At 45.8% G+C, this 15,722-nt stretch overlaps 1 protein-coding gene across 2 annotated transcripts; it reads left to right on the top strand.

Annotated features, from left to right (window-relative positions):
- Nucleotides 1–1,500: 1,500 nt before the first annotated feature.
- On the top strand, nucleotides 1,501–15,647 carry OSTC (oligosaccharyltransferase complex non-catalytic subunit). Of its 2 annotated transcripts, XM_040967010.1 has the most exons (4): nucleotides 1,501–1,699; nucleotides 5,558–5,651; nucleotides 9,530–9,727; nucleotides 15,109–15,647. In XM_040967010.1, exons 1-4 carry the CDS (start codon nucleotides 1,561–1,563, stop codon nucleotides 15,125–15,127), a joined length of 450 nt encoding a protein of 149 aa, XP_040822944.1. In that variant the 5' UTR covers nucleotides 1,501–1,560; the 3' UTR covers nucleotides 15,128–15,647. The 2 variants fall into 2 exon arrangements, with proteins under 2 accessions (XP_040822944.1, XP_040822945.1); XM_040967011.1 differs by lacking the exon at nucleotides 9,530–9,727.
- Nucleotides 15,648–15,722: the final 75 nt, after the last annotated feature.

Here is a 15,722-nt window from a genome sequence, read left to right on the forward strand (position 1 = left end):
CAGAAAATGAGCCCCCAGCTCTCTGAGGAAGGTGCTGAGCTCAGGAACAAAGCAGATGAACCACCGCAAAGGAGTCCTGTCAGCTAAAGAAGTCATGAAAACCGAAGCAGATATCAAGGCTGCCACACAGAGGCAGCGCTGCGTGCGGCTGACGGAAGAACCCAGTGGTCGGAACCAGCCAAGGGTTCCTCGGCTTAATGACAGGCTCAGAAAGGAAGATGAAAAACCAAGATGAAACAAATAAACAAGCAAGACCCGGGTAGAAAGCGCTAGAAAGAGCTCGCAAAGGCAAATCAAAACCAGCAGAGGCCTTTCTTCTGACAACGAAGACAACCAGCAACTGTCAGCATTCTGGACTTGCTTCCTTTGAAACTGTATCCGGCGTGTTCTAAAACAGTAGCTGTCCCTGTGTGGCTTTTTTTAAACCTTTTTTTTTTCTATTATGAAGAAACTATATTAAAGAAAAACTAGAAAACACGGTATATGTAGGTGAAAATGAAGAAATGTGGAACAAGTACAGCCCTTTGGATAGCATGGTCAAAAAAAAAATCTGATGGCTCTGGAGAGAGAGGGTAAGCAGGCACAGAAACCCGGATGGCCCTCAGGACTCTTGGCCTGGCTGATTTTCACCCCCTACCCACGCAGGGATGGCTGGGATTGGGTTGTTCCCAATAGTGTCAGAGTGTGCCCAGATCGCAGCTTCAGACGGCTGACACTGTGATGGATTTGGAGTGGATAGATTTTCAAGTTGATATCTTATTATTATCAATGATAACCACCACTATAAACTAGAAAGTAAGTTTGGCAATTCCGGTTTTTTGCTTTTTTAATATTTATTTTTAGGATCTTGCCTCCATTGATTCACTCCCCAAGTGGCTGCAACGGCTGGGGCTGAGCCGATCCGAAGCCAGGAGCCAGGAGCCTTTTTGGGGTCCAAGGTTTTGGGCCGTCCTCGATTGCTTTCCCAAGCCACAAGCGGGGAGCTGGATGGGAAATGGGGCTGCCGGGATTAGAACCGGCGACCAAATGGGATCCCGGCGCGTGCAAGGTGAGGACTCTGTCCACTGGGCTACCGCGCCGGGCCCAATTTCGGGGTTTCTTTTAAAAAACAAACAAACAAAAAACACCTGCTAGGAAGCCAGGCCGAGCTTTCCGCACCTTTCCATTCATCCTCCAGTTCGGGGAGCCGCCGCCCGCGTCCAATCGACTTCCTAGGCCGCGTGGGCCGGAGGGCGGGACTCGGAGGGCCGGTCCGTCGGCTGGTCAGGCTCGGCCACGTCTCGAACTCGGCAGGTCCTGGAAGGTACGAACGTCATGCAGCTTTCAGGTACGCTTTGGGAGATAGATGGAGCCCCTTATTCTAAGAAGGAGTCAAGAAAATCGAATGGCAGATATTTTTAAGGCGTGTCCTTTGCCTGTTCTCCTTGGCGTTTTCCTTTCCTCCGGAGTTGCGGTTGCTTCCTCGGAGCTGGCCGGACCTGTCAGTCCCCGCCCCGCGCATGCGCGGACCGTGCAGGGGGGGCGGGCCTGTTTCCGAGCGCGGTCCCTGGCGCCGCCAACATGGAGACCTTGTACCGAGTCCCGTTCCTAGTGCTCGAATGTCCCAACCTGAAGCTGAAGAAGCCCCCGTGGGTGCACATGCCGTCGGCTATGACGGTGTACGCCCTGGTGGTGGTGTCCTACTTCCTCATCACTGGAGGTAACTGGGGGGCCGGCCGGGGAGGACGCCTCTCTTCCGGGATGGCGGAGCTGGGGGTCCCCGTCGTGGGCGTCCGCGGGCTGTGGGGGCTCCGGCCCCGGCCCCACTGCCTCGCCCGCCGCCTTCCGCGTATTCTCTGGTCCTGGGAATGCGAGTCGGGCTTATTTCTCAGTCCTCCATTGGTGCCCTGGTGGTCGATGGCTTACTGTACGTTGCTTGTCAAGGGGCCCTGGGCAGGTCTGCGTTGGCCTGCTCTGCTTTTCGGAGTTCTTTTTCTGTCTACCGTCTCTTGCAATCTGGGAAAAGCTCTCACAAGCTTAAGCCTGAGCGTCTGGGGCTCATTGTTGCACAGTCTTCCGTAAACGAGGGTGGAATGTGACAGAATCCCAGTTTGCATAAATGCTTGGGACTGGATGTGAGGTTTACAGAAGGTGTTTCAGAGGCCAGAGACGCGAATTTGAAAAAAAGGACAAGGACAGTGGCACTGCTGGCATTGCTGCTCAGTGCTTTGGATGGTCTGTCAGCATTTTCGTAGAGAAAGTTGCGAAGGGGCGTTTCTTGATGTACTGGTGAGTTGGCACTCCGCGGCCCTTGCCGCCTCCGCCCTTTGCAGCTGCAGCTCCGAGGTTTACGCAGGGCAGTGCTGCTGGGCTGTTGGACGCGGAGCATAGTCTGTTTTATTGGGAGATTATAAAGGGAAGGCTTCACAGGTGAGCACAAGTGCTTCTGCTTCATGGGAATAGCCAGCCGCGCAAGCGCTGTCGTCATAGGTTTTTGTGAGAATCATTGGCAAGGAAGAATGTGCAACTAGAGGGCTTGGTTCTAGAAGGAACCTGTGAGCTCACTCCCCGATCCCAGTCTGAAATAGTGGCAGTTTTCATTGATGTAAACTACATTTTGGATGTTTGCATCTTGGTAGGAGACCGTCTGGCATTGTAATAGCGCTGACAGTTATTCAGCATGTTAGTAGGGAATACTACAGGGAATGAGTGAAGTTTGACATGTATGTGATTAATTAAACTAGAATGTAGGGTCTTCCTCTGCTGGGCCTTTCCCCTTGCCCTGCAGCGCCCGTCTTCATGCTGTTGGAAAGCTCCACTTTTTCCCTATTGGGGCTTGTCAGAGGGACAAACACTGCAGCGAAGTGGCAACGACACCTTACAGTGGTCAAGGCCACGAGGTCCCTGTGCAAGGAGTTTGGCCACTAGAAAAGAGTCTCCCTGAGTAGCCCTGGGTGTGCCTTTATAAATGTGTGTGTGTGCTCCCGTGAACTCAGCAGCAGGCAGTGGGTCCTTAGGAAGTTCCAGGCACTTGGCATTGTGGGTAGAAGTGAATAGAAGGAGCCAGCCTTCCAGAAGCTTATGTTGTAGTTGAGGCATATTTAATAGCTGATTTTTGGGGGGGAGGGCGCGTTACAAGTTGTGGCAAATGCAGTGAAGGAAAAGAACTGGAGGCTGTGAGCCAGTAGAGGGATTGATAGTTGTCCAGCTAGTAAATGTGGAGTGTCCTTGTTCTTCAGGAACTTGAATGGCTGTAACTTCATTTTGGGGGGCTTTGGCACATTGAGACCCATCAGTGCACAGGATTGAATGTCCTGGGAGGTTAATGTGGAAGAGAGTGGAGAGCAGAGCAAGCTCTAAGGGACCGTGATGTTGGGTGGGTTATGGAAGAGGATGCTCAGCTACACAGGTAGCAAGGAAGCGTCAAGAGGAGCCTGGTGCAGACTGCAGGAGGAGCTTGCTTTTCAAGGGAGCAGGCTACTGGAGAGGCTCCCGAGGCGAGAGCTGGTCAGTGACCACTGGATTTGGCAGCGGAGGTCGGTGACAGCATTAGCAGGATCACAAGCCGTGGTGGCAGAAGCCAGGTGAGAGCGAGCCGAGTCAAAGTCAGCTTCATTCTTTCCCAAAGGTAGCCCGACTTTGAAAAATAAGGCAGAGAAACAAGCTGTGGTCAGGCATGCCTGAAGTCCAGGACGGCAGATGCAGAGGAGGAGAGCTTGGAGTGCAGAGATACCTGGAGGAATTGAGTTCCTGAGTGTGAAAGGATCCCACCGTGATGGAAAGGGGCAGGGGCCAGCGATTTGTGACTGTGCCAAGGCCTTTTCTCTGTGATTGTCGTTGGGTCACACTGGGATGAAGTCCACACTGGATTGCTGTGCTTAAAGAAGGGTAGGGGCACTGGCAGGCTAAGCCTCTGCCTGGGGCCAGCACTTTGTTTGGGTGCCCACTGTTAAGTTCTGGCTGCTCCACTTCTGGTCCAGCTTCCTGCCTACGGCTTGTGAGAGCAGTGGAGGATGGCTCAAGTCCTTGAACGCCGGCACCCACTTGGGAAACCTGGAAGAAACTCCAGGCTCCTGGTTTCAGATAGGCCTTTCTGTGTCTCTGTCTCTGTGTCACTCTGCCATTCCATATTTTTTAAAAGAAAAACTAGACGTAAGGATATTTAAGAAAGGAAAGAAAGTAAAAAGAGGGCCCGGCATGGTAGTCTAGCAGCTAAAGTCCTCGCCTTGAACTCACTGGGATCCCATATCGGCGCCATTTCTAATCCCAGTGGCCCTGCTTCCCATCCAGCTCCCTGCTTGTGGCCTGGGAATCGAGGACGGCCCAAAGCCTTGGGACCCTGCACTGCGTGGGAGACCTGGAGGAAGCTCCTGGCTCCTGGCTTCGGATTTGCTTAGCTCTGGCCGTTGTAGCCACCTGGGGAGTGAATCAGTGAATGGAAGATGTTCCTCTCTGTCTCTCCTCCTCTCTGGATATCTGATTTTCCTATAAAAATAAAATAAATCTTTTAAAAAAAGTAAAAAGAAATGCTAACTGAGTTGAAACGCCTTAATAATTGGGCATCAACATTAGTGATCATGACGATATTGTGACGTGCTGGACTTTGCGTTGATGATCACAGATCTCTAGCATTGCCTGTCTCCCGGATGGTACAATTGAAAAATGGCTTCTTGCTTTGCGTTTGAGTAAGACAATTTCTCTGGTTATCTCTCAACTTACAGAAGCAAATGTAAGCATATGTGGTATATTTCATGAACTAGAATAGCTTCTTTAGGATCCAGCATAGTGGTATGGCAGGCTAACCCTCTGCCTGTGGCTCTGGCATCCCATACGGGTGCCAGTTCATGTCCCAGCCAATCCAAAGCCATGAGCCTCTTCCATGTCTCCCACGCGGGTGCAGGGTCCCAAAGCTTTGGGTTGTCCTCGATTGCTTTCCCAGGCCACAAGCAGGGAGCTGGATGGGAAGAAGGGCTGCTGGGATTAGAACCGGTACCCATGTGGGATCCAGGCACGTTCGAGGCCAGGACTTTAACCACTATGCTATTGCATTAGGTCCTCCTTTTTAAAATCCTTTCCAAGATGATTTTTGTTTTAGTATTTATTCTAAAACATTGGGTTGAATATCTGATTAAGCAAAAGTTAGAAGATAAGCTGCATCTTCTTTGATTATAAAAAAAATTAGGGGCCAGTGATGTGGCAAAGCTAATTAAACTGTTGTTGGTTACACTGGGATCTTGTAAGAGTGGCATTTGAATCTTGGCTGTTCCACTTCTAATTCAACTTCCTGCTAATGTGCCTTGGAAGGCCGCAAGGGTGACCCCGGTAGTTGGGCCTGTGCTACTCACGTGGGAGACCTGAGTTGAGTTCCGGGCTCCTGGCTTCAGCCTAGCCTAGCCCTGCCCGTGGGCATTGAACTGACACATGCCAGGGCTCTGTCTCACTCTCTGTGACCATGCCTTCCAAGTATGTTAGTCTTAAAAACAAATCAAGAAATGAGCAAACAGTAAAGGAAGAACCCATCACTCTCAGTTTAGCAGTTAGGAACTCGATGTAACTTGTTGTCTTCTGTTTCATGTAGGAATAATTTATGACGTTATTGTTGAACCTCCAAGTGTTGGCTCTATGACTGATGAACACGGGCACCAGAGACCAGTGGCTTTCTTGGCCTACAGGTAAAGCTCCCTTTTTTAGTTTTTTTGGGGGGGGGTGGTGGGAAAGGTTACTGAAGCATGTCTCTTACTTAAAAATTACAATAAGAATCTAAGAGAACCATCTGTATGTGGTCAACAGCTGTTTTAAAACGTGACCTTCCGGGCAGGCAGTTAGCTCTTGGCTTCAGATACCAGGGAGGGTGGCCGCACCTCATGTCAGTGCTGAGTTTTGCTTGCTGGCTCTGGCTCCTGCCTCCTGCTTCCTGGGGAGACAGGCCCTGGGAGGCGGCGTGATGGCTCATGGGTTGGGCTGCTGTTATCCCAGTGGGAAAACTACGTTGAGTTCCTGGCTCTTGGCTTTGGTGTGGCCAAGTGTCAGCCGTTGTGGGCATTTTTTTTTTTAGTTGGAAAGGCAGATATACAGAGAGAAGGAGAGACAGAAAGTTCTTCTGGCTGCCACAGCTGGAGCTGAGCTGATCTGAAGCCAGGAACCAGGAGCCTCCTCCAGGTCTCCCACATGGGTGCAGGGTCCCAAGGCCTTTGGGTCATCCTCTACTACTTTCCCAGGCCACAAGCAGGGAGCTGGATGGGAAATGGAGCAGACGGGATGTGAACCAGTGCCCACATGGGATCCTGGCGCATGCAAGGCAAGGACTTTAGCTTCTAGGCTACCATTCTGGGCCCGGTTTTTGATTTTTTGTAGCTTTCTCTCTTTACCTCTGCATCTCAAAAGTAATTTTTTTTTAATTCAAAATTTTGACATGGGTGGAAGTAAGGCAAGAGCAAGAGTAGAAGTCTGTAATGTGTTAGAAAAGCGTTTCCTAATGATTGATGTGTTGTCGATTTTAAAGGAAAGCATCAGTTTAAAATATATTTAGACTATTCTGGTCTTTCACTGTGCCCCCTCTATTGACTTATTTATGTACTTACTGACTGAATTAGTGGAGTTTGCTTGGTAGTAGGCATGCCCAGATTTTTATGTATGATTTAACTGCTTCCCTACTGCAGTGGCTGAATTGAGTAAATGACACAAATAATAGGTCTGCAAACCCAAGCTGTGTGTTCTGTAGGAATTTAAGAAAAAATTTGTGGATGTTTGGACTATATCATTAAGAAAAATAACTTTAAAAATATTTTATTTTGATTAGAAAGTCTGATATACAGAGAGAAGGAGAGACAGTGAGAAAGATCTTCTGCCTGCTAGTTTACTCCTGAAATGCGCACAATGGCTGGAGCTCAGCCGATCCAAAGCAAGGAGCCAGGAGCTCTTCCAGGTCTTCCACATGGGTGCAGGGTCCCAAGGCTCTGGGGTGTCTTTGACTGCTTTCCCAGGCCACAAGCAGGGAGCTGGATGGGAAGCGGGGCTGCCGGGGCGTAAGTCGATGCCCATATAGGATCTTGGTGTGTGCATGGTGAGTATTTAGCCACTGAGCCATTGTGCTGGGCCTGAAAAATAACTTGAAACTTGAGAGTTTGATTTTAGGTCTGAAGCACCATTGCAGTGTGGGTTGGGCTATTTGAGCAATGCCTACCATACTGCTTGCTAACAGCCCCTTGGTGAGTATCTTCACAAATATAGTTATATATTTATGTTTATTTTTTATAGTAAAACTAGTATGTACATGGAATATTCCTGGTGGGTTTATTTTTATTCTCAGGGATGGAGAATCAAATTATACGATCTGGTAGTACAGAAACCCTCTCACATTATCTTTTTTTTGCAGTGTTTCCATTTTGAACCTGGTACATAAGTTATGTTTTTTGTGAAAATAGTTGGTTGATGGAAAATATATCATAAACCTTCATTATATGCCTGTGTATAACCACCCCCCCCCTTTTTTTGATTTATTTATTTTTATTGGAAAGACAGATCCACAGAGAGAAGAGACAGAAAGATCTTCCATCCACTGGTTCACTCCCCAAATGGGTGCTATGGCCAGAGCTGAGCCAGTCCAGAGCGAGGAGCCAGGAGCCTCTTCTCGGTCTCCCATGTGGATGCATGGTCCTAAGGTTTTGGGCTATCCTCTACTGCTTTCCTAGGCCACAAGCAGGGAGCTGGATGGGGAGTGGAGCAGCTGGGATACTAACAGGTGGCCACATGGGATCCTGGTGCATGCAAAGCGAAGACTTAAGCCACTAGGCTACTGCACCGGCCCCATAATAATCCCTTTTATGGAGAAAGTTGCTTCTTGAGGCCCTTGAACTGTTAGAATTTGATGAAAACTCTGCTTATATGGAAAAATACACATATACATGTATATACATTTACATGTAATTATGACGTTTAGATTGTGGAGTTCATGGAGACTTATTTAAGAACATTTGCTTTTTATTTAAAGGATTTATTTATTGTTTTTGAAAGGGCAGATTTACATAGAAAAGGGAGAAGGAGAGGCAGAAAAATTACCCTTGTGGAGCAGCGTGCCACATGGGATGCCAGTGCTTGCAGCGGGAGAAGTATGCAATTGAGCCACTGTGCTGGCCCCAAGAACACTTGCTTTTGAAATTGCTTCCACTGGCTGTTCTTGTGGCATTGTAGGCAAAGTTGCTGCCTGTGACACCGGCATCCTCAAAGGGCTCTGCTCGTGATCCAACTTCCTTCTAACGTGCCTGGAACAGTAGTGGAGGATGGCCCAAATGCTGGGGCCTTCGCACACGTGTTGCAGCCCGGGAAGATGCTCTTGACTCGTAATCTCGGCCTGGTTCTACCTTGGCTGATGTGGCCGCTTGGGGTGTGAATCAGTTGATGGACATCTCTCTAACTCCAACTTCCAAATAAGTAGCTCTATAAATCCTTAAAGTGTTTCCCACTTGAAGCAAGGTGTTTATTATTACAGTAAAAGTTCAAGAAGCATTTCCTATCCAAAATTAACTTGAAGTTGATAGCAGAAATAGTTTTTGAAAAGATTTATTTGAAAAACAAGTTTACAAAGAGAGGAAGAGACAGAGACAAAGCAGTCTTATCCTCTGGTTCAGTTCCCAAATGATGTAATAGCCTGAGCTGAGCCAGCTGAAGTCAGGAGCCTGCAACTCCCTCCTGGTATCCCATGTGGCTGTCCGAATGCCAACCCCTCGGGCCCTCTTCTGTTGCTTTCCTAGGTGCATTGGCAGGGAGCTGCATTGGCAGTGAGCTGGATGGGCAGTGGAAGGCCAGGACCCGAAAAGGATCTCTGACATGAGCTGCTGGCATCCTAACCAGCAACGTTGACTACTGACCCTCAAGCTGGCCCAACAGAGCATACTTTTTGAAGCCTAAAGTTCTGGGAGAGGGGTTTATATTCATGAAATAGTTGGTTTTTAAAAGGTGATAATTGCATCTATTTTCCCAGAGTTAATGTTTGTTGAGGTTTTATAAAATGGGTCTTTGGAGTTGGGCCTTGGGGTGAAGCGAGCTAGGTTGCTGCGTGGATACTGGCATCTCTTGCCAGAGTGTGTGGGTCCCAGAGCGTGTGGGTCCCAGAGCGTGTGGGTCCCGGAGTTTTGCCTCTGCTTCTCGTGTGGCTTGCTGCCAGTGCCCACCCCTGGCGGCAGCAGGTCATGGAACAGACACATGAGTCCAGACGGAGTCTCTCGCCTGTGGCTTCTCTTGGCGCACTGTGGACGGTTGTCGGCATTTGGGTAGTACATCTGCGGATGGATGATATGTCTCTGTCTCTACTTTTCAAATAATAAACATTTTTTTTCTTAAAAACAACAGGTTTTTGCTTGGAAGCCATGAAGACAAAAGGTCTTGATCTGTTTTATCCTGACACCTTGCAACAGTGCTTGCTGTAAAAACTCATAAAATATTTGCTGAGTAATTGAGTAGAGTAGGTGTGAGAGTAAGGATAACTTAATCTAAGAGAAACTTTGTTTTTCTGAAAATTTTAATTTATTGTTTTTTCTGTTTTCTTTTTCAGAGTAAATGGACAATATATTATGGAAGGACTTGCATCTAGCTTTCTGTTTACAATGGGAGGTTTAGGTTTTATAATTCTAGACCGATCCAACGCACCAAATATTCCAAAACTCAATAGATTTCTGCTTCTATTCATTGGATTTGTTTGTGTCCTATTGAGCTTTTTCATGGCTAGAGTATTCATGAGGATGAAACTGCCGTAAGTCACTAAATATTTTGTGTAATCAACAGTTTAGCTTATGTAAAAGGATTTACCTAGATGGATTAGTTAGCTATTCATTTCCTGAGAAGGGCTTCTTGGGAAGGAAAGGGTTTATTTTATTAAAAAAATTTTTTCATGGGAACACTTCTAAAGATGTAATGATACTGTGTTTCTCCCTTTTTCTTCCTTCTTCCTTTTTCTCTATCCCTCCCTTGCCTCTTCTCTCCCTCTGCTTTTTGTTTTTTAGATAACATTTTTGATTTTTCATTATAATCAGAGGCTCAATTTCTCCATCAAGTAAAGAGTTCAACAATGAAAAAGTAAAAAGACCCTAGCTCAGTGGGCACAGAGGCAAGGGTGTAAATACTGATTAAATGAAAGAATGACTATGCCATGCACATGCAGTGAGTTTTAAAATAATCACAGGTCATTTAAACTATAACAGTATATTCTTCTTGGTCATGAGTTTAACAAAGATGCAAAGCTAAGTTTGACAAAACTATGATTGCAACAATGCTGCTACAGGCATTTCAGAAAGGGTTTATTAGCCCAACTATTATGGAGGCTCACAGTTTAAGATCAGGTGGCCCCTTTGGGCTGGTGTCTTGTGGACGTCGATCCTGGCACACCCGGTGTGGAGAGGCAGGTGTATGTAAGGTGGGAGGAAAGAGAGGAGGTGGATTGACCTTGGCTGGAAAAATAAACTGTCTTAGCCAGCTTGCGGGGATCGCCTTCTGAGAGCGAGTGTCCAGCGACTTGGAGACCTCCCTGCAGGCCTGCCTCTCACATGCCATTATTTGGTCAAATCTCCATCCTTAACCAGCTGCTGATGCTGGAGTTTAAATGTCTGTGTGAGTTTGGGGACCAACCTTCTGCTTAGTCCATAACACTGGAAAACGTAAAATTGTAGGAAATTAGGAAATTGAATTTAATCCTCATTTTAAACAGATGAAAAATTCAAGAACCAACTAAAGTGATTTGCTTAAGGTTATGCCTATGATTGGTAACAAAATTGAGACCAGTAAATCTTCTTGGTTGCTATTCCTGTGTGTGTTTATGAGAAAATTTATTTTGCCTTCAGCATCACTAATAGAGATGGGTACTTTTTTCTTTAAAATGTTGGTTACGCTTATACAGAATGCTAGTAATAATTATAACAGTTGGGAATATTTTTCAAACTATCACTTGCTGTTACTGTTTCGATATTGCAATGGAGAAAACCCATTAAATCTTTGGATGGGAAAGCAAAGTTAGTGCTCTCCTTAAAGATAGGAAAAGTATTACATTGTATGTATAATATGTAGAGGTCATTTTGATTGAGAAAGCTTCTAATGTCTTTAGAAGAAAAATAAATTGGTTTTATGGCAATTTCTAATTCCTTTGAGGTCATTAAATTGAATTATAGGAGAGTGTTTGAAGTTCCATATATTTTGATTTTGTGAGTGGATGTCTTAGTAAAACCAGCTCCTAGTAATTTCATTTGCTTTGGGATTTTGTTAAAAATGTGTTAAACATCTAGTCTTCTGATTTCCTAGTGTGTTTGGATTTTATGTTTGCTCATACTGTGGCTTACTTTGTCTGTTGTGTGTGGCACATTTAGGGTAGAATGGCCAGGCTTCCCTTAGACTATGACAGCTGCCCACCCTGCTGCCTGCAAAGCCCAGTGAGCTCCGTGCACTGAATCCAGGTTGTGTCTGTGGAGACCATTTCTGGCCATTGGCGAGCTAGCATGTGGTCTTAAGTATTTCATTCTCTTCGTGTTCTTGTTTGCCCTGCCCTTTTGATTGTCTTATAAATTAGTCTGGCTAATTGAAAACTTAGTGGCCAGCCTTTATAACCATTCTATCAAGTGTTTTGAGTCTTTATTTATCTGTTGACCTGGAGCTGAAAGTTAAGGCTGTAAGAATCAGGCAGCTGGGTTGTTTCAGGGAGTAAGATCTTGTATCTGGGGTTCAGTTTTGGCAAATGAGAACATTAATGATAAAGAAAAAACATTTGTACAGCTGCTGAGCACCGTGCAGGAGGAAGTGGAGAACTTGGAGTCCCGTTTTTGGCTTGCTTCTTGTTAGTTCTTGTGAGTTGGGGTAAGTTTAGTGAGTGCTCTTGGTTTCAGATTGCAGATCTGTTAAAGGAAGTTAATAATGCACCTCAGAGAGTAACTGTCAAGATTAAACGAGGAGGTGTTTTATGTGGTATTCAGCATAACATCACTGGTAATGTTTTTATTGTAAAGATATACTGAATCTTAGAAGCTCTGTGTATCAACTTGGATTCCATCCATGGTTTCAAAAGTAAATAAAATAAACCATTACTATTTCTAAAGGAAGACAGTAGGATTTCCATTTTTGGGTTCATTTGAGAGGGTAATGGATCCAGGGTGAGAGGAGACAAGTTTTTCTGTTTTTTTCTCTGGCTTTGTGCCCTTTAATTGCTGCTACCTGCTCACACACCTCAGCTGTAAAATCAGTATTTTAAGCACTTTTGAAAGTTTATTAAAGAGATTAAATTTAATATATGTCATAATATTTGAAGAAATTTCTGTTATTGCCAACCTAGCACAGTGCCTGCCTTAACGTTAAAAGGATACTTTCAGGGCCTGGCACAATGGCTCAGTGGTTAAATCCTCACATTGCAAGTGCTAGGATCCCACAAGGGCGGCAGTTTGCATCTTGTCTCTTCTTCCCAGCCAGCTCCCTCTCTGTGGCTTGAGAAGGCACTGGAGGATAGTCCAGAACCTTGAGATCCTGCATCTGCATGGGAGATTCAGAAGAGACTCCAGGCTCCTGGCTTTAGATCAACTCAGCTCCAGCCATTGCAGCCACGTAGGGAGTGAACCAGGGGATGGATGATCTTTCTGTCTCTTCTCTCTGTGGATCTGACTTTCCAATAAAAAATAAATAAATCTTTTTTTTAAAAATTGAGACCAAAATAAACAATCTGTTTTTCATTGATGATGCTTACATAGTCGAGGATCAGGGGATAGTGGGTGAGACCCTTGTTACATATTTTCTTCTGCCCATATATGGGGAAGAGGATGATACCAGGGGAGAAACCACGCCCAGCCTCCCAGCCACTGCGCTTCCATGGGGACTAGAACCTGCGCCCCTATGGGATCCTGGCGCGTGCAAAGCCAGGACTTCAGCCGCTAGACTACTGCGCCGGGTCCTGGTCTCAAATATTTTTAAATCCATGCATATGAAACATCTTAAAGTAGTTGATAGAAAATATATGTTATGAAAAAACTGAATTTGAAAAATTTTCACACTGAAGTAAGCAGTTTTTAATTTTACTTTCAATGAACGTTTTGAAGTATTCTTATGACAGTCTGGTAGCTTTGAATAAAGATGTACCTGTTTAAATATTCTCTTTTGTCTAACTAATAAGTTGTTAATCCATCAGAATACTGTAGTCTGTAGCTTATTGAGAGAGAAAGTATGCATTCATATACCCATGTGTATAAATGCTAGGAAACTGCCCCCTAAGAGTCTTCAGTAGCTTTGTCGCACAGTGGGAACCTGCTGTGGAGTTACTTCCACCACAAGCTACAGACCCCAGTGGATAATTGCCTAAAATCCTGCATCTTTTTTTTTTTTTTCTTGTGAAGCCTAGTTCTTGATATGCCCTTTTGTGAAGCATCAGGCATGCCAGTAAGTAAAGACAATGTGTATTCCTAAGAGACTTCTTGATGTTATGCAGCTGTGGAGCTGGGGAAGTGAGAAGGGTTGGGCTCTATTGAAGCTGAAAAGGTGGTTGTGTCAGCTGACAGTTCACTTCAGAGTGAACTGCAGAGTGAATGCAGAGTGCCTGGCTGGTGTGGCGGAGGGAGAGTGTGTGAGTTTTACGTCAGTCACAGTGGCTGTGCAAAGGTTTAAATCCCTCAGGTCGGGAAGTGAGTCCAGAAACTGGAAGGAAAGAAAATTGGGCTCTTTTTCAAAAAATTGTTTCAAGAAAAGATTTTTTTATTTGGTGAGCCGGAGTGGTAGCACTTGGGCTAATCTTTTTGGTGCTGGCATCCCATATGGGTGACAGTGTGTGTCCCCGCTGCTCCAGTTCCAATGCAGCTCTCTGCTTATGACCTGAGAAGGTGGCAGAGGACAGCCCAGGTCTTCAGACCCTGACCCCATGTGGGAGACCCAGTTTGGATCACCTCAGCTCTGTCTATTGTGGCCGTTTAGGGAGTGAACCAGCAGTGCCTTCTCTCTCCTTCTCACTCTATAAAATCTGCCTTTCAAATGAAAATAAATGAATCTTTTTTAAAAAGATCTATTTATTTTTATTGCACAGTCAGATATATATGCAGGGTCCCAAGGCTTTGGGCCATCCTCAACTGCTTTCCCATCCCACAGGCCGGGAGCTGGTTGGGAAACTAGGTTTAGGGATTAGAACCTGTGCTTATATGGGATCCTGTGCTTATATGGGATCCTGGTGCGTTCAAGGTGAGCACTTTAGCCACTAGGCTATGGCGCTGGGCCCTAAATAATCTTTTTTTTTTTTTTAATTCTGTTATTCAAAAGAGTTATAAAAACAGAAGGGAGACAGAGAGGAACATCTTCTATCCATTGGTTCACTCCCCAAAAGGCTATAACAACCTGGACTGGGTCAGGCCGAAGACAGGAGCCAGGATCTTCCTTGGGGTCTCCCGCACGGATGGCAGGGGCCCAGCTCTGGACTGCCGTCTTCATCTGCCAGGCTGTTAGCAGAAAGATTAATCAGAACTGGAGCAGCCAGGACTTGAACCGGTGCCAGTGGGAGGTGCTGATTTCCTAGGTGGGGACCTAACCCACTGTAGTGTAACACTGGCCCCTTTCTGGTTTTGTTTAAATTTGTGTGTGTGTGTTTAAAGAATAAAAAAAAGTGGGATTTTTGAATGCTTGCCCTGTGCCTGGCGCTGCAGCGGACTTCAGTGCTCTAAGCAGTCTTCAGTTCCTACCTGGTCGATGAGAAAACTTGAAACATGAGTAATAGCTGGCAGTCGTCAAAGGCTTGCTCCTGTGGTAGCAGGCAGTGTAGGAGTAGGTGTATATATATGTTTTTTCATGTAATCCTTGAACCCTTTCGAGGAAATGGCATTTTATAGATGAGCAGACTGGGTGAAATTTGCCCAGGCTTACCCAGGAAGCAATAGAGGCAGGGTCGGAGTCCAGAAGGGGTTGGTTCTGACTCTTTGATGTCATATTTTCCTTACTTCTTACTCTGTTGTTTCCTGTCACTTTGTAGCTTATCCTTTGAGGACAAAGGCAGTAGAACCGAGTCCCAGTAGTTACTTAGAGACACAATGGTAAACAACCAGCCCATCCCAGTAGTTACTTAGAGACACAATGGTAAACAACCAGCGGGAGGAATCACACATTGTTTGTGTTTACATGTTTTGTTTACAGGGGCTATCTGATGGGTTAGAGTGCCTTTTAAGAAGAAGCTGATACTGGATTGCTCCTGTTAATGAAGTTGTGAAGGCTGTACCAGTCGTCCCGATGAAGCGAGGAACAGCAGTGAGGGAAATATCGCCTAACAGAGGAAGCACGGGGGAGCGTGGACTAGAGCTTCTTCCTGGTATCAGACACAGTTCATCACAGTATTTGTTCCTGCTGACCTACGCTGACATACCAATGATGATAAGTGGCATTTTCTCCCTAGTTTGTCATTTCTTAAAGAAAACATACTCCTGATACTGAATAAAGTGATTATTTTTTACAGCCCCTGCAACATTTTTTGGAAATGACATTTTTCAGAACTTGATGTAAAATCAGAACGTGCGACCTCGAAGCTGGGAGCTCTGGGGAGCCGGCCGGCTCTGCTCCGGGCTCTGCCTTTACAGAGTGTGTGCTGACCTGCTAGTTCCCATCTGTGTGGGGAGACTGCTTCCTGACCCATGTGATCTATGAGAGGAGCAGAAATAAAGACTTTTTTCTAAATAACACTTCTGACGTTTGTTTTCTCATTTACCAATAGCGTTAACTTTTAGTTCTAAACATCATTCAATCCAATCTTGTGA

The sequence above is a fragment of the Ochotona curzoniae genome, unplaced genomic scaffold (assembly GCF_017591425.1).
Source record: "Ochotona curzoniae isolate NIBS_2020 unplaced genomic scaffold, NIBS_Ocur_1.0 scaffold_4506, whole genome shotgun sequence".
NCBI lineage: Eukaryota > Metazoa > Chordata > Mammalia > Lagomorpha > Ochotonidae > Ochotona > Ochotona curzoniae.